The following is a 24763-nucleotide window of genomic DNA, read 5'->3' as shown; positions in this document are numbered from 1 at the left end:
GAGAACCAAGCAGTGAGGATTGCACAGTAGCAATGGAATTAAGTTATGGGCGGAAATCAGATTTTGGGAGTGTAATTCTCCCACCAAATTTTCCAAATGCAGACAGTAAGATCAAGTATCTAATCCACTTCTTCCTACATTTCTGTAATTCTTGCAAATTCGTGTAGTAGACTCTGTCACACCGATATTCCTTCAATGTATTTTGTCGGCCATTGTTTCCAGATCTGAGCAACATTGAATTAACTCCTGCGGGTCCCTATGAGGTGTTTCTTGAAGATGCTCTGAACATTTCATGCCACATTAACAGTTCAGTGACTCCGCATTACAGGTGGACAAAGGTAACGTTCTCATTAATAAAAAGGAAAATAGTTTCAAACTATTAAAACATGAATGAGTATTATATTCTGGAGAATTTATTCGTCATTATTGCTTGTTTGTTGGGCTGAGCAGAATAATATGGAGCAACCGCATGATCACCAGAACTGTTGCTTCAGTGCATAAAATTTTGTCACAGGAGATTTAAGGTGATTGATTAAAAAAAAGGGGCAACATGAGGAAAAATGTTCTTCTTATTCATTCATGGGATGTGTGTATCATTGGTTTGGGCGGAATTTATTGCCCATCCCGAATTTTCTTTTGAGAAGGTGGTGGTGAGCTGTCTTCTTGATCCGCTGCTGTCTATGGTGGTATACGGAATCACAGAAATGTTATAGCACAAGAGGATGCCATTCGGCTCATCTTGCTCATGCCAGCCTGAGGACACTCATTCTAATCTCACCATCCTGCACCCGGTCCATGACCTTCCAGCACTTAAGGTTCAGATCCAGGTATCTTTTAAAATAGTACGAAGTCTTACAACACCAGGTTAAAGTCCAACAGGAAACCTGTTGGACTTTAACCTGGTGTTGTAAGACTTCGTACTGTGCTCACCCCAGTCCAACGCCGGCATCTCCACATCTTTTAAAATAGTATAGAGTCACTGCCTCCACCACCAAGTTGGGCAGTGAATTCCAGTCTCCTACTATCCTCTGCGTAAAAATGTTTCCCCTCATATCCCCTCTACACCTTCTGCCACTTATCTTGAATCTATGTCCCCTGGTTCTCGAATTCACCAGCAATGGAAACAATTTAATCCTGTCCACCCTATCTCTTCCCCTTATAATTTTGTACACCTCAATTGAGTCATTCGTCAGCCTTCTATGTTCCAAGGAAAATAACCTCAACCTATCCAATCTATCCTTATGGCTTCACTTTTCTAGCCCTGGCAACATTCTTGCAAACCTCCTCTGCACTCTCTCCAGAGCAATAACGTCCTTTCTGTAATGTTGCGACCAGAACTGCACACAATATTCTAGTTGCGGCCTCAAGAGTATTTTATACAATTCCAACATTATATCCTTACTTTTATATTCTATACCTCTGCCAATGAAGGAGAGCATTCCAAATGCTTTCTTTACAAACTTGTCTACTTGAACTGCTGCCTTTAGGGACCTGATCTCGAGATGGGTCTTGAAGATTTTAAGGCTATGACTATTTCCTTTGTTCCATTTTGAGATTGTCGTTGAGAAGAAAGATTGTTGATACCCCGTCTTGGAAACAAATGGCCGGAGGGCACTTCAACAGAAGATCGGAGGGAAGTCTGAAGTGATATGTTTAAAGTCCTAACAGATTGTTGCGACTTATTGAAGCTTAGGGTAGATCCATACTACAAAATTGTGCCTTTACCCCCGCCCCTCCCCCGCCCCCCATCCCGCCACAATTGGGAGTATATATTTGACAATCTAGATATTTCACCTGAAAAAATTGGGATGAAATCAAACAAGATTATTGTTGCATTTAAAAAAGCAACATTACAGTTTATTCCCTAGCATCAGCTGGATGGTATTGATGGAAGAAAATACAGAATTCAAGTGGTGAGCAAGACAGGAAGTGAGAAACAACTCTGAGGAAGACACATGTAAATAAACCAATCCAACATCCAACATTTCGAGATGGGATGGACTTTCTGGTTAGATTGACCTGAAATGTTAACTCTCTTTCTCTTTCCACCTGCTGAGGATTTCCAGCATTTTCTGTTTTTACTTCAGATTTCCAGCATCTAAATTATTGTGCTTCTCACCCTCATCTGGTTTCATTGAGCTTTAACACAATTCAGAAGAACTACATTTGCAGTAAAAGAGTATTTTAGCCGTGATTTGTGATCCCTGTGACATAGCAAGCTCTTCTGGTTGAGATGAATTATAAAAAAAAGCGAAAGCAGCCAAGGTTGGGAGAAATCCGTGTTCTAACCCAATATTGTGCTCACTTTACTGGGGGCTGGAATAAATTCAAACTTCTTGACTCTTTCAAACTTACATATAAATTCATGATTTGTTTTGAAGGTTAATGGGACAGTATCAAATTCCAATCTGCTGACCTTGGAAAATATAACTGAAGAGACTGCTGGAATGTACATCTGTGATGCTAATATTCCGGGGACTAATCTACATCGCAGTTCTTACATTAACATCACCATTAAAGGTAAGATCTCGGTAAGATCTCAGGTACTAAAATCAGTTAGGAAGAGAAGCATTACACAAAATCACACAAGATTATTATGATGTTGAAAAAGGCAACAGTACAGTTCATTCATAGAACATAGAACAGTACAGCACAGTACTGGCCCTTCGGCCTACGATGTTGTGCTGACTATTTAGCCTAATCTAAGCTCAACCTAACCTACACCCCTTCAATTTACTGCAGTCCATGTGCCTGTCCAAGAGTCGCTTAAATGTCCCTAATGACTCTGACTCCACCACCTCTACTGGCAGTGCATTCCACGCACCCACCACCCTGTGCAAAGAACCTACCCCTGACATCTCCCCTATATCTTCCTCCATTCACCTTAAAATTATGTCCACTCGTGACAGCCATTTCCGCCCTGGGGAAAAGTCTCTGGCTATCCACTCTATCCATGCCTCTTATCACCTTGCACACCTCTATCAAGTCACCTCTCTTCCTTCTTAACTCCAGTCAGAAAAGCCCGAGCCCCCTCAATCTTTCTTCATAAGACATCCCTCCAGTCTAGACAGCATCCTGGTAAATCTCCTCTGTACCCTCTCCAAAGCAACCACATCCTTCCTATAATGAGGCAACCAGAACTGGACTCAATATTCCAAGTGTGGTCTAACTAAGGTTTTATAAAGCTGCAGCAAAACCTTGTGGCTCTTAAACTCAATCCCCCTGTTAATGAAAGCCAACACACGCCTTCTTAACAACCCTTTCAACCTGGGTGGCAACTTTGAGGGATCTATGCACGTGGACCCCAAGATCCCTCTGTTCCTCCACACTTCCAAGAATCCTGGGCGGGATTCTCTCAGCCCACGCTGAGTCGCGCCACACCGCCACGACACCATTCTGCCAATTCTCTGGAGAGCGGAGAATCGGCGCCATTGGTGCCGGTGCGGTCGGCCAGGCGATTCCTCACCCGGGATGGGCCAAGGGGCCGCAAAAAAACATCTGAGTCCCGCCACCTCCCTCCACGTGTGGACTTACCTGACGGGACCTTGGCATGCATCCAACAGGGGGCGACATGTTAGGGGGGGAGGGCCGACCCCGGGGTGGCGGTCTCCGCTGTGGCCTGGCCCGCGATCGGGGCTACCGATCAGCGGGCCGGCCTCTCGGGTTGGGGGCCTCTTTTGCTCCATGCCAGCACCTGTAGCCCTGTGCCATGTTGCGTTGGGGCCGGCGCGCAGAAGGAAGTCACCGCACATGCGCACAATCAGGCCAGTCGCACTGCGCATGCGCGCATTGGTGCCGGTCGCAGCACCTATGCGCAGACCCACGGTGTCCATTTGATGCCGGTATTGGCAGCTGGAGTGGCATGGGTCGCTGGCCTACTGAGGGGCTTGGCATCGCTGCGCCTGGGGGCCTGTTGATGCTGTTGTGAAACGCGACAACGTTTACAATGGCGTCAACACAGCCTCAGGATCAGAGATTCCCGCCCCCTGCCTTTAACCCTGTATTCAGCATTCATATTCAACCTTCCAAAATGAATCACTTCACATTTATCAAGGTTGAACTCCATCTACCACTTCTCAGCCCAGATCAGCATCCTGTCAATGTTCTGTTGTAGCCTGCAACAGCCCTTAACACTATCTACAACTCCCCCAACCTTTGTGTCATCGGCAAACTTACTAACCCACCCTTCCATTTCCTCATCCAAGTCATTTATAAAAACCACAAACAGCAGAGGTCCTAGAACAGATCCCTGCGGGACACCACTGGTCACCGACCTCCACACGGAATACTTTCCATCCACTACCACTCGCTGTCTTCTTTCGGCCAGCCAATTCTATATCCAAACAGCTAAATTTCCCTGTATCCCATGCCCCCTAACTTTCTGAATGAGCCTACCATGAGGAACCTTATCAAATGCCTTATTGAAATCCATATACACCACATCCACTGCCCAACCTTCATCAATGTGTCTCAACACATCCTCAAAGAATTCAATGAGGTTTGTGAGGCATGACCTACCCCTCACAAAGCCGTGCTGACTATCTTTAATCAAACAATGTTTTTCTAAATAATCATAAATCCTATCTCTCAGAATCCTTTCCAATATTTTTCTCACCACAGACGCAAGACTGATGGGTCTGTAATTTCCAGGGATTTCCCTATTCCCTTTCTTGAATAGGGGACCAACATTCGCCTCCCTCCAATCATCCGGTACTACCCCAGTGGAGAGTGAGGATGCAAAGATCATCGCCAACGGCGCAGCAATTTCCTCCCTCGCTTCCCGTAGTAACCTTGGGTATATCCCTTCAGGCCCAGGGGACATATCTATCCTGATGCTTTTCAAAATTTCCAGCACATCCCCCTTCTTAATATCGTGAGCTACAAGGTCCCTCTCTCGTGAATACTGAAACAAAATATTCATTTAAGGCCTCCCCCATCTCCTCAGATTCTAGGCACAAGTTCTCTCCACTATCCCTGATCGGCCCTAGTCTCACTCTGATCATCCTCTTAGTTCTCACAGAAGTGTAGAATGCCTTGTTATTCCTTAACATTACCTGGATGGAGAAAATACAAAATTCACGTGAAGTGCAAGACAGGGGGCGCTATTCTCCCCGCCCCCCCCATGCTGGGTGGGAGAATCGCCAGGGCGCCATGCGAATCACGCCACACCGCCCCGACCCCCGCACATGATTCTCCCACACCCCGTAAACCAGCGGCACGCGATTCGCACCGGGCTGCTCCGAGAACCGGCGAGCGGCGATTCTCTGGCCCGGATGGCCGAGCGGCCGCTACGACACGACAGGTTCCCGATGGCGCCGTCCACCCCTGGTTGCTGCCGGCGAGAACTCTGCGGGAACACTGGGGGTGGGCGGCCTGTAGGGGAGGGAGGTGGGCTCCTTCACCGGGGTGACCTCCAATGGGGTCAGGCCCGCGATTGGGGCCCACCAATTGGCGGGCCGGCCTCTCCCCCCCCCCCGGGCCTACGTCTTTCCGCGCGCGGCCCCATGTTGGTGAGGGGCCGGCATGCGTAAGACGTCCCCCATGCATGCGCGGGTTGGCGCGACACCCATTTGCTGCCGTGTAAGGACGCTGGAGCGGTGTGACCTGCTCCCGCGTCGTGCTGGCCCCCTGTGGTGGCCAGACTAGGTCGTGCCCGGGCCCTGTTTGGAGAATCGCCCCCAGGAAGTGTGAGCGTTTCTTATTCAGAGAGATAATAGGAACTCATTATAACATTCAACTTGGGGTTCGGTGTAGTGCATAACATTGTAACATAATTTCATGGTTCCAATAAGCAGGGTGAGCTCCATTGCTTTTGCTGCAGATCTGCCCAATCAGCAGTCCATTAAGAGACTTTGCAACTTTAATACAGTTTTTGCGGTGTCATGAGAATCAAATGGCTCCTCAGGCTTGACTGCAAGAGGGGTTAAAACTGTCAGATTTAAGTGTTGTGTGTTCATCTTCACAAAGCCGTTTGCTGAGCTTGCACAATCTTTATTTGGACCTGCACGACTCCTTAGCCAGGCTTTAAGTGGTCCTTGGGTAAAGCACAGCACTCAACATGATGTGGAATTCAATGCATGACAGAGAACAACAAACAAAGAACAAAGAAATGTACAGCACAGGAACAGGCCCTTCGGCCCTCCAAGCCCGTGCCGACCATGCTGCCCGACTAAACTACAGTCTTCTACACTTCCTGGGTCCGTATCCCTCTATTCCCATCCTATTCATGTATTTGTCAAGATGCCCCTTAAATGTCACTATTGTCCCTGCCTCCACCACCTCCTTCGGTAGCGAGTTCCAGGCACCCTCTGTGTAAAATCTTGCCTCGTACATCTACTCTAAACCTTGCCCCTCTCACCTTAAACCTATGCCCCCTAGTAATTGACCCCTCTACCCCGGGGAAAAGCCTCTGACTATCCACTGTCTATGCCCCTCATAATTTTCTAGACCTCTATCAGGTCGCCCCTCAACCTCCATACCAGGCAACATTCTGGTAAATCTCTTCTGCACCCTCTCTAAAGCCTCCACATCCTTCTGGTAGTGTGGCGACCAGAATTGAACACTATACTCCAAATGTGGCTAAACTAAGGTTCTATACAGCTGCAACATGACTTGCCAATTCTTATACTCAATGCCCTGACCAATGAAGGCAAGCATGCCGTATGCCTTCTTGACTACCTTCTCCACCTGTGTTGCCCCTTTCAGTGACCTGTGGACCTGTACTCCTAGATCTCTCTGACTTTCAATACTCTTGAGGGTTCTACCATTCACTGTATATTCCCTACCTGCATTAGATCTCTCAGTGCCTTGGAATATGTAGACTTGAAAGGCCTTGTGAGCTGTACCAACCCAAGACTCTCATTGCAATGCAAGTGCAACTCTTTTAAAAGTCCATGCAGGAAATAATTCTTCATTGGCTGTTGTACAATAATGACTACTCAAGGTTTTGCCCGAATGCAAAGGTCATCCAGGACAGAGACTGTCTCGGCGTCCAATCATTGCAGGGTCCAAAGTGGTTGAGCCTCAGGCAACCTCACTCTCAGTGAGGACAATGCAAACAAAGCTCAAAACTTTACATTGTGGTCTAGATGTCAATGGTCATTGTTTTCCAATGTGCAAATGTTGTTTTGGGGATAGTAGCAAGATGATGTCTCAACATTCTGCGTGATTTATATGATAGTGGTCGCAGATTCCTGATGTGCGAATGGTGGGCAGTTACAAGGTGATGTCTTAACATTTTACATTGATAAGAGCTGGCGATGGGATACATGATGCTCTCATGATGCTGTTCCCTGTTGAGCCATCCATCCGCAAATACCTGAAAGAGTGATATGTGTGGTTGTGATGCCACATTGAGCAGGTATCAAACTAAAATTAGTGCATCCCTGTGAAATTTGGAATTCCAGCCGCTTAGAGGCTGTTGTCCACTCTGACTTGGTGAAGTCAGAGACACTATACTATCGACATGCAAGTGGGGAGTGCTGTTCAGGGTCCACAGAAGCCTCATGTTGCCAAGGTTACATGAGTTAAGTTTTTCCAAGGAAAATCCCATCTTTAGGGCATGCAGTGACTACTGATATTCCCATTACATTATGAGAATGTTGAATCTTCGTGAGAATTTATCACTGAGGTTGAAGGTGATGGGGTCCTCCATGCAGGAAAGGTGAAAGAAACTAACAATTGTGGGAAATTGTCTGCACTCTACCCTCCTAGATTCTTGGAGCTATCAGGATGTTATGGGCATATCTTCCATGTGATTCCTGTGCAATGACCTCTTATAGAATCCAAACAGTGCAGAAGGAGGCCATTCAGCCCATCATGTTTGCACCAACCCTCTGAAAGAGCATCCTACCTAAGGTCAGGCCCCCATCCTATGCCTGTAACTCAACTCCACCTTTCTTTATTCTTTGTTCTTTGACACGAAGGGGCAATTTAGCATGGCCAATCCACCTAACATGCACACCTTTGGACTGTGGGAGGAAACCGGAGCACCCGGAGGAAACACACTCAGACACGGGGAGAATGTGAAAATTCCATCGACTGTCATCCGAGGCCGGAATTGAACCTGGGTCCCTGGCATTGTGATGTAGCAGTACTAGCCACTGTGCCACCATGTCACTCTTCATGTGACTTGTTTAAATCCTCACCCTCGTTAGGGCGGCACAGTGACACAATGGTTAGCACTACTACCTCAGGGCCAGGGACCCGGGTTTGATTCCAACCTCAGGTGACTGTATGGAGTTTGCACGCCCTCCCCGTGTCTATATGGGCTTCCTCTGGGTGTTCCATTTTCCTCCCACAGTCCAAAGATATGCAGGTTAGGTGGATTGGCCATGATCAATGTGTGGGGTTACGGAGATAAGATGGGGAAGTGGGCCTAGGTAGAGTGCTCTTTCAGAGGGTCAGTGCAGAGTCAATGGGGAATATGGCTTCCTTCTGCACTGCAGGGATTGTCGCCATCTGGGATGGCCACTTACAAAGGATCCCGGGAAATATGGCCAACTGCAAAGGACCATGGGAAATGTGGTCAACCCAGGACTCAGACGCTCAGAGCTTATGTATATTGGCAACTGAGATAACTAGATGCTTTGCATTCTAATGGCCCATTTTCTCAGAACAAAAGACCTGTACTCAGATAACAGATACAGAAACTAACTCATCGGCGCCACACCCTTTGCTCAGGGAGCCCAAAAAGCCAAGGTCAATGACCGCTCAGGACATGCCCCGTCATCAAAGCACCCGCCCCTTTATTGGCCAAAATCGAAGCCTGCCAAATTATTGGGCCCAAAGCTAAGGACCGCCCAAACGAGCGCAAAACCCCAGAAGGATAAAGAGAGGCACTGCCATGTGTTCGGTCTCTCTTGGCCCCGGTGCTCGGTCTCTCTTGGCCCCGACCTACGCCGAAAGTGTAGCATCATGACCAGAAGACAAGTTCAAGACCAACAATCGCTACCAGATGGATGAGCCTAGCAGAAACGAAGTCACTTCTCCAGATCCAGCCATGCAAGATCCGTACAAAGGTCTTGTTCCTCTGCATAAAGCCTGAGGGTGCCTGAGGTTAAGCACAGGTTGTTGTAGTGTTAGGTGTAATTTAGCTTGTAGTGTTTTATGTTGCATGTCGAAGTATTTCTTGTGTGTAAATAAGCTATCATTGAACTTGAACTAAGTAACTGGTTGTTTGGTCTTTGATCGATATCCAGTAAAACCTTGTGGTGGTATCATTTGATACCTGGTGACTCTGAAAAGCAATATCATCATTAATAACTGTCATATCAGTATCCAGTTAAAAAGAGCAACATTATTGGCGACTCTGGTGCCGATTGGCAACAGGATTCGATGGATTCGATGGAGATCTATCCCCTTCAAAAACCTCCTCATCTCCTTAATTTCTCCCTCAGGCAACACAAAGTTGTGCAGTGTGCAGCAAACAGCAATGACTGGAACACTACATGGAATCTTACCATACTTTTTCAAAGCACTGGTTCCGATGAGAAAATGGGAGAATCCTGCTATCGGCGCTGGTGGGAAAACTCACCATGTATTCAGCCTCTTTAAGAGGATTATTTTTCTTCACATGAAACATAACACGCTCATGCCGGCTTGCCTCTGGTACACTCACACTGGTAAAACTTTACCTCTGTAATCAGTGGGATGCTCCTTTTAAACACCTCCCAAGCAGTTGTTCGAAGTCCAGTCGTGGGAAAGGCTGCCCAAAAGACAGCATCACCTTTTACAGAGGGAGCCCTCAGCAAACTGCTCGATGGGGTTGAGCAGAGGCGAGAAACCCTCTATCCTCGGTCGGACAGACGTCAATCTAATTAAGTAACCAACCGTAACTAGGAGGCTGTGGCCACGATTGTTAGTGCCAGATCACTCCAATAGAGGACGGACCTGCAATTTTGTAAAATGAATGACCTTCGTCATGCAGCCAGGTAAGTCTGTCTCCTCTTGTCTCGCACAGCACCCCTTAACACAGCCCACAGACCTCCATAGTGATCTCACTTTCACCCAACCTCGCGGGGTCACATAACTTGCCAGCGAGGAGCAGAGGGTAAGGTCGGGGCTAAAGACACAAGTGAGAACCCTCAACACATCCAGCCTGGCGGTTTTGCACTGAGTGCTGAATTTGGTGCATTTGAGTGCTATGGTGAGAGCTTGGTGACTGAGGGAGTTAGGTGAGGAGGGGGTACGGTGCTCCTTTGATTTTGTTTCCTACATTTCCGCAAAGAGTGAGAAGGGAGCCAGGGGTTTTACAGAGAGTGCAACTGACTGGGAGCAGAGTCGGAGGGCGGAGGTCCAGTTGGTCCACAGGGCAGCTATATTCTGTAAGGTAAGAGGGGATGGAGGCTAGGCCAGTTGCATGCTCCTCCTGTAGGATGTGGGTGGTGAGGGATACCACCGGTTCCCTGCTGACTATACCTGCGGGAAGTACATCCAACTCCAGCTCCTCAAAGACCGTATTAGGGAATGGAGCTGGAGCTGGATGAACTTCAGATCATCCGGGAGGCAGAGGGGGTGATTGAGAAGAGTTACAGGGAGGTAACCACACCCAAGGTACAGGACAAGAGTAGCAGGGTTACAGTCAGGGGAAAGAAAACAAACAGGCAGACAGTGCAGGGATCCCTCGTGGCCGTTCCCCTTCAAAACAAGTATATCGTTTTGGATGCTGTTGGAGGGGGATGACCTACCAGGGGAAGGCCCTAGCGGCCAGGGCTCTGGCACTGAGTCTGGCTCTGGGGCTCAGAAGGGAAGGGTGGAGAATAGAAAAGCAATAGTAGTAGGAGATTCAATGGTGAGGGGAATACATAGGAGATTCTGTGGTCGCATACAAGACTCCCCGAAGGTATGTTGCCTCCCGAATGCCAGGGCCAGGGATGTCTCGGATCGTGTCTTCAGGATCCTTAAGGGGGAGGGGGAGCAGCCAGAAGTCGTGGTGCACATTGGTACCAACGACGTAGGTAGGAAAAGGGGTGTGGAGGTAATAAACAAGTTTAGGGAGTAAGGCTGGAAGTTAAAAGCCAGGACAGACAGAGTTGTCATCTCTGGTTTGTTGCCGGTGCCACGTGATAGCGAGGCTAGGAATAGGGAGAGAGTGCAGTTAAACACATGGCTGCAGGGATGGTGTAGGAGGGAGGGCTTCAGGTATTTGGATAATTGGAGTGCATTCTGGGGAAGGTGGGACCTGTACAAGCAGGACAGGTTGCATCTGAACCAGAGGGGCACCAATATCCTGGGAGGGAGGTTTTCTAGTACTCTTCGGGAGGGTTTAAGCTAATTTGGCAGTGGAATGGGAACCGGATTTGTAGTCCAGCAATTAAGGTAGCCGATATTCAGGACGCCAAAGCGTGTAGTGAGGCAAGGGAACACTGACAAAGGAGAGTACTTGCAGGCACGGAGATGGGTTGAAGTGTGCATACTTCAATGCAAGAAGCATCAGGAATAAGGTGGGTGAACTTAAGGCATGGATCGGTACTTGGGACTACGATGTGATGGCCATCACAGAAACTTGGATAGAAGAGGGGCAGAAATGGTTGTTGGAGGTCCCTGGTTATAGATGTTTCAATAAGATTAGGGAGGGTGGGAAAAGAGGTGGGGGGGTGGCATTGTTAATTAGAGATAGGATAACAGCTGCAGAAAGGCAGTTCGAGGAGTATCTGCCTACTGAGGTAGTATGGGTTGAAGTCAGAAATAGGGAAGGAGCAGTCACCTTGTTAGGAGTTTTCTATAGGCCCCCCAATAGCCGCAGAGATGTGGAGGAACAGATTGGGAAACAGATTTTGGAAAGGTGCAGAAGTCACAGGGTAGTAGTCATGGGTGACTTCAACTTCCCAAACATTGAGTGGAAACTCTTTAGATCAAATAGTTTGGATGGGGAGGTGTTTGTGCAGTGTGTCCAGGAAGCTTTTCTCACACAGTATGTAGATTGTCCGACCAGAGGGGAGGCCATATTGGATTTGGTACTTGGTAATGAACCAGGGCAAGTGATAGATTTGTTAGTGGGGGAGCATTTTGGAGATAGTGACCACAATTCTGTGACTTTCACTTTAGTAATGGAGAGGGATAGGTGCATGCAACAGGGCAAGGTTTATAATTGGGGGAAGGGTAAATACGATGTTGTCAGACAAGAATTGAAGTGCATAAGTTGGGAACATAAGCTGTCAGGGAAGAACACAAGTGAAATGTGGAACTTGTTCAAGGAACAGGTACTACGTGTCCTTGATAGGTATGTCCCTGTCAGGCAGGGAAGAGATGGTCGAGTGAATCAGGGCCTCAGGATCCTAAATGCTGCTGAGCAGACGACGATGGAGCTGGCTGGGGATTTGAGAGAAGGGCTATCTCCCAAGTGAGGTCGGCAGGACATAGAGATGCCGCCGTTGGACTGGGGTGGGCACAGTAAGAAGTCTTACAACACCAGGTTAAAGTCCAACAGGTTTGTTTTGATGTCACTAGCTTTCGGAGCGCTGCTCCTTCCTCAGGTGAATGAAGAGGTCTGCTCCAGAAACACATATATAGACAAATTCAAAGATGCCAAACAATGCTAGGAATGCGACCATTAGCAGGTGATTAAATCCTTACAGATCCAGAGATGGGGTAACCCCAGGTTAAAGAGGTGTGAATTGTATCAAGCCAGGACAGTTGGTAGAATTTCACAGGCCAGATGGTGGGGGGTGAATGCAATGCGACATGAATCCCAGGTCCCGGTTGAGGCCGCACTCATGTGTGCGGAACTTGGCTATAACTTATACCAGGTCGCGGAGTTTGTAAGGAGCATCCAGGAGGGCTTCTTAAAACAATATGTAGACAGTCCAACTAGGGAAGGGGCGGTACTGGACCTGGTATTGGGGAATGAGTCCGGCCGGGTGGTAGATGTTTCAGTAGGGGAGCATTTCGGTAACAGTGACCACAATTCAGTAAGTTTTAAAGTACTGGTGGACAAGGATAAGAGTGGTCCTAGGATGAATGTGCTAAATTGGGGGAAGGCTAATTATAACAATATTAGGCGGGAACTGAAGAACATAGATTGGGGGCGGATGTTTGAGGGCAAATCAACATCTGACGTGTGGGAGACTTTCAAGTGGCAGTTGAAAGGAATTCAGGACCGGCATGTTCCTGTGAGGAAGAAGGATAAATACGGCAATTTTCGGGAATCTTGGATAACGAGAGATATTGTAGGCCTCGTCAAAAAGAAAAAGGAGGCATTTGTCAGGGCTAAAAGGCTGGGAACAGATGAAGCCTGCGTGGAATATAAGGAAAGTAGATCGGATTTATTTGGAATTGCGAGCTTTCGGAGCGTAGCTCCTTCATCAGGTGAGTGAAGAGGTGGGTTACACAAACACAGCATATATAGACAAAGCCAATGATGCAAGATTATACCTTGAATGCGAGTCTTTGCAGGTAATTAAGTCTTTACAGGTCCAGACGGAGAAGGTCCAATGGTGCGACTAGAGAGAGATAATCACAGGTTAAAGAGATGTGAATTGTCTCAAGCCCAGATAGTTGGTGGGATTTCGCAAGCCCAGGCCAGATGGTGGGGAGTTAAATGTAGTGAGACATGAATCCAAGATCCCGGTTGAGGCCTTACCCATGCGTGCAGAATTTGTCTCTGTCTCTGATCGGCGATTCTGCATTGTCATGCGTCCTGCAGGCCACCTTGGAGAACGCTTACCCGAAGATCAGAGTCTGAATGCCCTTGACTGCTGAAATGTTCCCCGACTGGAAGGGAACATCCCTGCCTGGTGATTGTTGCACGATGTCCGTTCATCTGTTGTTGCAGTGGCTGCATGGCTTTGCCAATGTACCACGCCTCGGGACATACTTTCCTGCAGCGTATGAGGTAGACAACGTTGCAGGACCTCCGACAAGTCCCAAAAGGCTTGCTGGTTAGGTAATTTGGAATTCTGAATTCTCCCTCCATGTACCCGAACAGGCGCCGGAGTGTGGTGACTAAGGGCTTTTCACAGTAACTTCACTGCAGTGTTAATGTAAGCCTACTTGCGTCAATAATAAAGATTATTATTATTAGATTGAGGAGCACCAGTGCTCAGCTCTCGGCATACTCTGCATTCAAAAGTGACCCGTTAGCAGCACCGAAACATTCCCCTCACCCAGCTTGATATCATACACATCCTGGTCGGGTGGAACAGGGTGGTAGGAAGGGGGAGAGGGGGTGGGATGATGGGTGAAGCCACGTTCTATGTGAAACGGATGAGGATGAAGGCTTTCCAGGCCGTTTGGGCTTGCCAGACCCTCGTTGCTGCCACCTGTCCTCCATCCTCCACCTGGTTCTATGGAGCCTCCCCGGGCTCGTCCTCCACCTCTCCTGGTCTGGCACCACATCGTCCTCATCCTCCTCGGACGTGGCCGCATGTTCCTCCCCCGCCACGTTTTCCTGCTGCTGCACAAAGATGTGGAAGGGACAGCAGAGCGCCACGAAGCGCTCGACCCTCTGGATACTGCAGTGCACCACCAGAGCAGTCGAGGCATCGGAACTGCATTTTAAGGAGTCTGATGCACTGCTCAATGACAGCCCAGGTGGCTGCATGGGCCTTATTGTATCTCGTCTCTGCATCGGAACCGGTACGTACTGGCATCATTAGCCAGTTCCTCAGCAGGTACCACTTGTTCCCAAGAGCCAACTGGCCATCCGGGGATATCTGCCGGCCAAGGATGTAGCTGTTGTGCATGCTCTTCATCTGATGGTCACACACAAATTGGAGGTTCAGGGAATGGAACCCCTTCCTGATGATGTAGGGCACTCGCTGACAGCCCGGTGCATGCAACGTGACATGCATGCGAAATATCTGTAGCAAATTGGAGAGTGAGAGAGTGCCAACCAGTGGTGTCTTCCAGGACCGTCCATTCCCCCATTGCTCCCGTCCCCCCACATCCATACAACCTGTCCATACATCCCCGGCTGTGGGAGCCCCTGGTCACCGGGCACCAGACCCTGTAACCCAGACACCCGCACATAACATTATCTAGACTGGACCCTTGGGTACTGGTCCCCTCAACGGTGCACACGCTCACCCCCTGGATGTTTGGATGTTGCCCACTGCGTCCGTGGTGTTGCTTCCTGCAGCATCCAGGCACAGTGTCCAGGCCAGACTGTCTGATTGTATGGAGATTGGCTTTAAGTGGTGATTATTGGTTTCTCGCCCTTTGTCAAAGCGGTCATCTGGACTCGAAACGTTAGCTCTTTTCTCCCTCTAGAGATGCTGTCAGACCTGCTGAGATTTTCCAGCATTTTCTCTTTTGGTTTCAGATTCCAGCATCTGCAGTAATTTGCATTTATCCCTCATTAGGTATATTGCAATTCCCTGAACCATCTAGTCACTATCAGATGGTTTACTGTTCACGTGGGGCATTTGCCCCAGATTTGTTTGAACATGAAGTCCTGTTTTGTTTCGTAGGCAGCATGAGGCTTCCACGTGGAGGCAATATTTTTTAACTGACACCAGGAAAGAAAGTAGGTTACCTGAAGTAAGCTCAAACCTCACTCAATTCGAACACAAATTCTGGTACCTATTCACCCACACACTTTTAATAGAAACTGCTTTAAATAATTGACTTTGATGATTTATTCTTTTGCTTAGATCAAGCATCTACAGGATTGACGACATTCACATCTGATTCTGTGAAGACTTCAACAGGTAAGGACCATATGCAATATGCTGGAACTGTCTAAAATTTTGGTTAGGCCACAGATAGAATGTTGTATGCAGTTCTGGAATCCACATTATAGGAAGGCTGTGATAGCACTGGAAAGGGTCCAGAAGAGATTTATCAGGAAATTACCTGGGCTGGAGAGTTTTAGTTATGAAGAGAGATTGGATAGACTGGAGTTGTTCTCCTTGGAGCAGAGAAGATTGAGGGGGGGTCATGATTGAGATGTATAACATTTTGAAGGGCATAGGTAGAGTAGACAGGAACAAACTTTTCTCCTTGGTGGAGGGGTCAATGACCAGGGGGCATGGATTTACGGTAAGGGGCAGGACATATAGAGGGGATGTGAGGAAAAGCATTTTCACCCAGAGGCTGGTGGGAGTCTGAAACTTGCCTGAAAGGGTGGTAGAGGTAGAGATCCACATAACATTTAGATGTGTACCTGCGATGCCAAGGCATATAAGGCTCTGGGCCAAGTGCTGGAAAATGGGATTAGAATAATTAGGTGGTTGTTTTTGACTGGCCAGATGCGATGGGGTGAAGGGCCTATTCTGTGCTATAGCACCTCTATGACTCTATATATCATAGAATCCCTACAGCGAAGGAGGCCATTCAGCCCATCGAGTCTGCACCAACCCTTCGAAAGACCACCCATTCTAGGTCCAAGCCCCTGCCTTATCCTAGTAGCACCACACAGCCTTTAGAATGGCCAATCCACCTAATCTGCACATCGTTGGACTGTGGGAGGAAACCGGAGCACCCAGAGGAAACACACACGGACGTGGAAAATGTGCAAACTCTGCACAGTCAAGAGAGTTTGGAACCGAACCCGGGTCCCTGCCGCTGAGGCAGCAATGCTAACCACTGTGCCATCGTGCCACATCTATCATGCTTCAGTTCCAGTCCTCTGAAACTAAAACTTGGTATGAATCCATGTATTTGGCAGGACCAGACAAAGCAGTTCAAGAAATGGAGGGGAGATTTTCCACCACATCGCACCCCAACCCCCACAATTTTTGGCGGGCTGGATACCAGTGGGGGCGGACAACCCAACTGGAGTCCCAAAACAGCTTTCATAGCAACAGAATTTCCCATTGTCATTGTCCCTGCCTGTTGCCAATGATGCAGTGGGGTTGCCATTATGAAAGGACAGTGCCAGAGGGCTTCTATTGGGGACGTTCTTGGTGGTGGGTTTCCTAGGGTGGGGATGAGGTGCCCACCTATGGGGGTGTTCTGATTTATGAGGATTCTTTTTTAAAATTTTTATGTTTTCCAGATTGGGCCACCTTTTAAAAATGGCATCCCAATTTGTCAGGGGCCGAGGTTGCTGGCGGGGCTGGCTCATTCAGAACCCACTCCGCCAGCGTGACGTTGTGCGTCCAGCACCTTCCGTTTTTACCAACGTGTTTAGTGGGGAAAGCTGACAAGGCAGCTGGGGGGCTGGCCTCCACTTTTCCCGCCTGAGAAAAAAGGTCATAATATTCTGCCCAGAGAGTTTCAGCACTTTGCAGTTGGCTACACTTGACAGAACATTTCAGTAGTTGGGGTGAAAAACAAATGCTTAAAGACTGCTGCTTCCCTCTCCATTCCCCAGTCTGAGTAAGGAGAACTGATTACAAATTCAAAAAATTAAAATATGCCACACTTTAATCATCTGTTATGTGCTCTATAGTTTGTCCATGACGTCTAAAGATTATTTATAGGTCGTGCAAAGGATCTTCAAGATTGAAATGTCCCATGGACTTAGCAACAAATTCAATAATAATTTAATTCAGAGTGGACAATGCTCAGTCTGTTGGTATTTGTTAGAGGTGAAAATATTCATACGTAGGCCTGTTTGAGTAAGTAAAGAAGCAGTTTATTATTTCAGATCTGGGAGAAAGATTGGAGACTACGCAGTCTCGCAATACTCCGTCTCACTTGAGCTAACGTTCGCATTGGGTTAAGATATAGGGGCAGAATTAGTTGTATTCTCATTTACATACAATCAACTATATTCGTGTCACAATTCATTACATGTAGTCAATCAATTTATTTTGCATCCCAGTCATCACGTATATGGTTAAAGTGGGTGTTGTCTTACCCGCCCCTAACTTCATGCAAAAGTCACTCAAGACTAACATAAGGATATGTCCTGAATCCAGCTGGGGACCTTGAACTATTAAGGATACATTGCATTCCTTGTTCTGTGAAGCTGTTATCAGCGGCTGTTAAAATACTCCCTGTACATACCCACGCCTGGTTCTCATGAGGTAGTTTACACAGTTTGTAACTTATTGTTCAGGAATGTGGCTTGTTCAGCCATTTTGTGTCTTTAGTATTGCTATAATAGCTAACAGCCATTTTGTGTCCTTTCTGATATTAACAATCATTGTGTATACACTATCTATTCCTACAAATTGCCTCTTCTAAACAGGCATCTAAGCCAATGAGTACCTTTTGTCTCAGCAGAACTATTCAAAAGTAATATAGGAGCAAAAATGTAGTTACAGAGCCACCTATAATTTATACCACAGTCCAGTATCAGAAAATGTCACCCAACAATTCCTCCTTTTGGTCCTGGAAGAAGTTTACTGAATCCCAGATGACCACAATGATTCAATATGAGGGCTGCAGGGTGCGGTTTAATACGGCCTTTCGGGCATGTAACCTCCCATGTTCCATGCGTACACCATGCATGATGTGATTCAACGATCACCCCTCAAACGAACCCATGCATGTCACATTTAATGTCATGATATCAATCATTCCTGCCTCCCTGACTAACTCTGCTGTCTGTCATTAAATTATGTTATTCATAGCAGTTTTCAAGTAAGCTCATCTAACAGCCCCACACTCTCTGCCACCAACGTTCACTCTGAAGTAGTTCCTCTGTGTGCTTTTTTTGTCAAAGCATGGATTTTTCGTTATCTGGTGGTAAAGCTTAACTGATTGACCGATCTTGAGTCTTCGTTCCCTCAGAGTTTCTGCAAGTTGTGGGACCATCTCTGGCTCTTTAAAATCCTATCTGAAATGATCCTTGCTAGGCCTATAGTGGTGGGCCTAAGGGGGACAAAGGTTATAGCGATAGGAGGTTACGGTGGCGGAAACGCAGTATTTCCTTTTCCCCGTAAACTTAAAATGCATGAGGGCAGGTGTAATCTCTAAGACACAACCATGAGTTCTGATTAACCCACATTCGTCCAACTCTCCCTGTCCCACTAGGTGGGGGCACACAGTAATGTCCCCTTTCTCTTTACACCCCGTGAGGGAGATCCCATATATTATTCCTGCGTATAGCAGAGGTCTTAGTGAGATAGTACCAGAGGGAGGTGTTAGCCCATACGATTCCAATGTCCTCCAGTTGGTTATCATAGAATTTTTTTACAGTGCAGAAGGAGGCCATTCGGCCCATCGAGTCTGCACCGGCTCTTGGAAAGAGCACCCTACCCAAGGTCAACACCGCCACCCTATCCCCATAACCCAGTAACCCCACCCAACACTAAGGGCAATTTTGGACACTAAGGGCAATTTATCATGGCCAATCCACCTAACCTGCACATCTTTGGACTGTGGGAGGAAACCGGAGCACCCGGAGGAAACCCACGCACACACGGGGAGGATGTGCAGACTCCGCACAGACAGTGACCCAAGCCGGAATCGAACCTGGGACCCTGGAGCTGTGAAGCAATTGTGCTATCCACAAGGCTACCGTGCTGCCCCTACACTGTTGTGAGGGTATGGCCCTGTGCCCGGTGTGGTGAAAGAGATCATCAGGACCATCTCTACTCCCGTTATCGCGTCCATTTTGCAGTTGAGGATCGCTGAGTATACTCTGGTTAGTCCCTTCAGATTATGGTTGTCCAGCGTCCCTTGTCATTTGGCTAGCTGAGCCAGTTGCGGGCTGTCTATTCAATCAGGTACCTCCCCCCTTTAGATCAGATCAAGGTTGTGGCTTAGCTGCCCCTGTCAGAGCCTTCCGGCTTTCTCCGTTTCTTGGTCAATGAGTTTATTAATTATTGTTGAATGTGTTAGTGTGTGTACCTAACACTGTTGTCCTATTCAATTGTATATCCAGGCCCTCTTCTCCCAAGCTGGCTTGACCTTTCTCTGCTTTCTCTAATATTCTCTTCCTTATTCCTGTAAGTTGTTCCACCTTTGCATTTAACCTTTGTATGTCTAGTGACTTTACCATAGAAGTTTATGCGTTAAGTCATGTCACTGCATCATTGATTATGCCTCTTCTAACCCTGTGTAGGTTGTCATGCCCTCAAAGTCTAGTGGCACCCATGTCATTGGCAGCCTGCTTCATAACAACCTTACTTAAAACACTATACATATTTATTTCATATTATATACAATACCTGAACCCACGAGAAGTACAGACACAATTTGTATACACATCTGCTGTCTTTCCCTGAATGTACCTGCAGCCACGGTTTAAAATAAGTTCGATCATTGTTCCAGTCACTGGCTGCTGGGATGCATATCCCGCCAGTAAAATTATATAAAGCACATAGTTCATATATCAACATTCATCCTGTGTACGTTGTGAAATCAATGATGTTCTTGAGCTTTGAAGTGCTTGTAGTTGTTCTGAGATCTCAAGGGCCACCACGAGTCCCCACAGCTGCTGCTGGCGGTCAAGCCTTTTTGAGTGTTTAATCTAAAAATTTAAAGGAAAAGTGGAAAAGTGTCCTGGTCATCACCAGGTGTTCAGTGTTGTTCGTATAAAGCTTTTCCTGTGTGGGCCGAACATGTCTGTTATTCAGGGGTTAGTAGTTCTCATATTTTACAACCTTTTCATATCTATTATCATCTCAAATTCTCGAAGCTACTGCAAATTGTGTTCCACTTGAGTTACTTGTAAAGTAAAACACAAAAGATCCATTCTGCTTGGGGAAAGTGGATTAATTAATCTGAATATATCTGACAATTCAAAATTTAAGATTTGTGAGTTCCAATTAAAAATACATCGTCAGCTTTTTTTAAAAATTACTTCATCAGAGTTACAAAGCCAGAGCGCAGAGTGTGGACAGGGGCAACCCCCTAATCCAGCTCCTCGCCTGCTCCAAAAACCAATTCAAATTGAATCCAATTCATGGTCCCCACAAGAGAGACATACCAAATCCAGGCATGAACAAGCATGGGTCAATTCTCTGCTGGTTTGAAAAGGGGTGGAGTAAGAGTTATTTACCAGATGTCATTTTGTCATCACCCTTCTTTTGTTTAAACAAGAAACATGATCATGGACATATTTTATTTACCCATCTGTCCTTTACACTTAATTCTGCAATCTCAGAATTAATACATCTGCGTTATGTCAGGGAAGTTGTAACCCGGGACGAATCCAACACCGGATTGGTCATATGTATTTCAACTGTCATATGTATTTCAACTATCCCAACTTCCAATGAACACCATAAAACTAATATTTTCTTATTCTTACATACGTGATTTTGTACCCTGATTAAAATTCCTTGTGTATCAAAAGTACCCTGGAAATGTCAATGATAACCTTTGAAAAGAAACATTTGTCAATTACACTCAAACTATGATTTTCAAATCACAATATCAGACGACAAACAAATATCACCACACTCACAAAGGAAGCCTTTTACCAAAATTAGTTCGGTAAAAATCCTTATGGTTTCTATTCTAAAGTTCCAAATTATAAACTCAAGGTTCCTTCTCAGAAGATAAATCTTAGCAGAGACAATAAGCGATTTTCATTTCATTTTCATTTCATTTCATTTCAGATATATGAACATTCACAGACCAACACAGTCTCACAGCTCACAAATATCAGAGTCAACTGTTAGCCCTCTCTCATGGCTACAGATTATCAAAGAGACAGCAGTTTCACAATCGCTTAATTAAAATACTGAACAAGATCCTCCATTCCACTTCATCATAAAACTTTATCTGTTTTATTCCATTTAATTCAATTTCCACTGATTGATTTTAAAGGCATTAGCTATTCCTAGAGACGTATATATACTTTTTTTTACAGATAACCTGCTTACTGAAATGGTAAAATTTTGTACAGAACCTAAGGGGGCGGAGAGTGGGTGGAGAACTTGGAATGATGCCATTTGCGTTTTTTACGTGATCTCAAACTTTATTTATTCTTTCCTTTAATGTTACTCAAATTTCTTTCTTGTTCTTTAAACTGATTTCAATTTTCAATGTTCGCAATTTACCAGTGTTTGAATCGATGCACTATTGCAGTGGCCAAAGGTCCTCCTTGCCAAAAGTTCCAATGGTGTTACCACACCGTGCTGCCCTAATTTCTTTTATTATTCAAATATGTTGTATAATTCCATATTTATTTTGTAGTGCGCTTCTCATTATGTATATCTATTACCATAAAGATCAATAATTAATGCTGAATTAATCTCCTTTAGGCACTGAATTCTATACCAACACTGATTTAAAGACGAGCATTCAGCTATCAATTGCCACTGGTTTACCCACTATCTCAGGAGACTCTACCAGCACTGAACTATTCACTGAAGCTGAATTGTCCACCACCATTCAACCATCTGAAATATCCACTGCCTTTGGACCATCTATCAGCATTGCATCATCTAGCAGTCCTGCATCATCAGTCACCATTGAATTATCCACCAGTGAGAGACAATATCCCACTATTCACTCATCAATTAGCTTGGGATTAAACAATAGCACTGAATATTCCATAGAAAATAGCAAAAATCCAATCAACAATACAAAAATGAATTATTTCGACCAGACAAGTGCCATTGACAATGATTTTACTGACAAAGGTAAATATTACCTCATGGGTTGAGATGAAGATATCATTTGGCGTTGTGTGACTTTAACATTGCTTACCATGTAAGATGTACAAAGGGGGCCCATTTTTTCTGACCCCCAAATCATGTTATTGCATATACTCATCCTGTAAGTCCATCTCTGTTTTCAATGTGACATGCTGTACTCGCTCGCAATTTTTCACCCAACACACGGATGTTTTACTTACCAGTACTTTAAATTGAGTGAAAGGTGTCAAGCAGGTGAATTAGGCTGTGTTATAAAGATGCAGAGCAGTTAAAGACTCTCCCACAGACAGCCATTATGATGAACGAAAAAGATGGCAACCACCCCCTGCCGTGTGAAAATACCTGAGGAATGAGCAGAGCTCCGAAAGCTAGTGATTCAAAACAAACCTGTTGGACTTTAACCTGGTGTTGTAAGAGTTCTTACTGTGCTCACCCCAGTCCAACGGCTCCACATCAAAGAAAATTACAGCACAGGAACAGGCCCTTCGGCCCTCCAAGCCTGCACCGATCATACTGAACTAAAATCCCCTACCCTTCCGGGGACAATGTTCCTCTATTCCCATCCTATTCATGTATTTGTCAAGACGTTCCCACAAAAGTGTTTAAAAATCCTGCTGGAAAACCCAGTGGCAGAGCCAGCGAACTACTCTCCACTTTTGCTGCCGGAGATGACAGTTTCCAATAAACTGGCAAAATTCCATCCCTTGTCCATTGAAAACCTACCTAACTCAACCATGATTAAATTTAAAGGCCCAGTCTCCACTATTTTTGCAGCAAGAGAATTCCACAGTTAATTGATCCTAGAGAAAAAAAAATATCCTCATTTCTATCCTAAAAGGTGATGCGCAATCAATTACTCTCAAGACGAAGTGATTCATAACTGAAGGCTTTAATTTGCTAGAACTCTTCCCCAGCAGCTTCGATACAGAAAGTGAAGGCTGCTGGGACGACACCGGTTCTTATACTCCGCCTCTCAGGGCGGAGCTACATACATCAGCCAATGGTAGACTCCTGGGTCTAACCAATGGTCATCCACTTCTCAGGTACCGCAATACCTGGTATTACCACATTCACCCCCTTTTTAAAAAGAGTCCGGCGGGGTGATGGCCACGTTAATAGTCGCCTTTCGCATGGTATGACCAGGTATGGAGGTACCGTGATGTCGACGGTATTAACAAAGTGTTCATAGTGCAGCAATCAGTCAATCGGGTGGCCTGGTCGTCCTTCTGGAGCATCTGGGCTTCAGCGGTGATTCTGATGGGGTCCCGGCGGTTGCAACTCCGGGAACGTGATGTCGTCCTCCCAGGCAGCTTCGTCACCCCTTGGCGGCGCTGTTGGGGCAAAAGGTGGACAGCGGGGGAAAGCGCCTGTAGGAGGTGTCGGTGTGTGTTTGGGCCTAGGCAGGAGTGGAGGGAGTACTGACCCTCCAGTTAGGTGCTGTGGGAAGGGTGGGGGTGGGGGCATTGGTTCGGGTGCACATGAGGTTCCGGCGGGCGCCAGGTCCCGAAGGGAGACCGTGTCTTGGCGGCCGTCAGGGAACGCTACGTAGGCGTACTGGGGGTTGGCGTGCAGCAGGTGGACCATCTCGACCAATGGGTCCGACTTGTGCACCCTCAAATGTTTCCGAAGCAGGATGGGTCCGGGTGTCACTAGCCAGGTCGGGAGCGAGGTCCCGGAGGAGGACTTCCTGGGGAAAACAAGGAGACGTTCATGAGGTGTCTGATTTGTGGTTGTACAGAGCAGTGACCGGATGGAGTGGAGGGCCACCGGGAGGACTTCCTGCCAGCGGGAGACTGGGAGATTCCTGGACCGTAGGGCCAGCAGGACAGTCTTCCAGACCGTTCCGTTCTCCCTCTCTACCTGCCCGTTTCCCCGGGGGTTGTAACTTGTCGTCCTGCTCGAGGCGATGCCCTTGCTGAGCAGGAATTTACGCAGTTCGTCGCTCATAAAGGAGGATCCCCTATCACTGTGAATGTATGCATGGAAACCGAACAGTGTACAGATACCCTGGAGGGCCTTGATGACGGTGGTTGTGGCCATGTCTGGGCAGGGGATGGCGAATGGGAACCGGGAGTACTCGTCAATCACATTAAGGAAGTACGTGTTGCGGTCGGTGGAGGGGAGGGGGCCTTTGAAATCCATGCTGAGGTGTTCAAAGGGACGGGAAGCCTTTATCAGGTGTGCCCTCTCTGGCCGGTAGAAGTGCGGTTTGCACTCCGCGCAGATTTGGCAGTCCCTGGTGACGGTCCTGACCTCCTCGATGGAGTAGGGCTTGATAAAATGAAAAAAACGAGTGACCCCCGGGTGGCAGAGGTCCT

At 46.8% G+C, this 24763-nt stretch overlaps 1 protein-coding gene across 1 annotated transcript in view; it reads left to right on the top strand.

Moving 5' to 3' along the window:
• LOC140391391 (T-cell surface protein tactile-like) overlaps positions 1–24763 on the top strand; it is a 187579-nt gene that overhangs the window by 153082 nt on the left and 9734 nt on the right. Inside the window, exons 8-11 of the mRNA XM_072475939.1 lie at positions 223–338; positions 2382–2520; positions 15594–15650; positions 22050–22430. Of these exons, the coding sequence (XP_072332040.1) occupies positions 223–338; positions 2382–2520; positions 15594–15650; positions 22050–22430 (693 nt within the window). The remainder of the gene's footprint in view (positions 1–222; positions 339–2381; positions 2521–15593; positions 15651–22049; positions 22431–24763) is intronic.

The sequence above is a fragment of the Scyliorhinus torazame genome, chromosome 15, assembly GCF_047496885.1.
Source record: "Scyliorhinus torazame isolate Kashiwa2021f chromosome 15, sScyTor2.1, whole genome shotgun sequence".
In the NCBI taxonomy this organism is placed as follows: Eukaryota; Metazoa; Chordata; class Chondrichthyes; order Carcharhiniformes; family Scyliorhinidae; genus Scyliorhinus; species Scyliorhinus torazame.
Note: the sequence above shows the minus strand (reverse complement) of the source record. Positions and strands in the feature narration are given on the sequence as shown.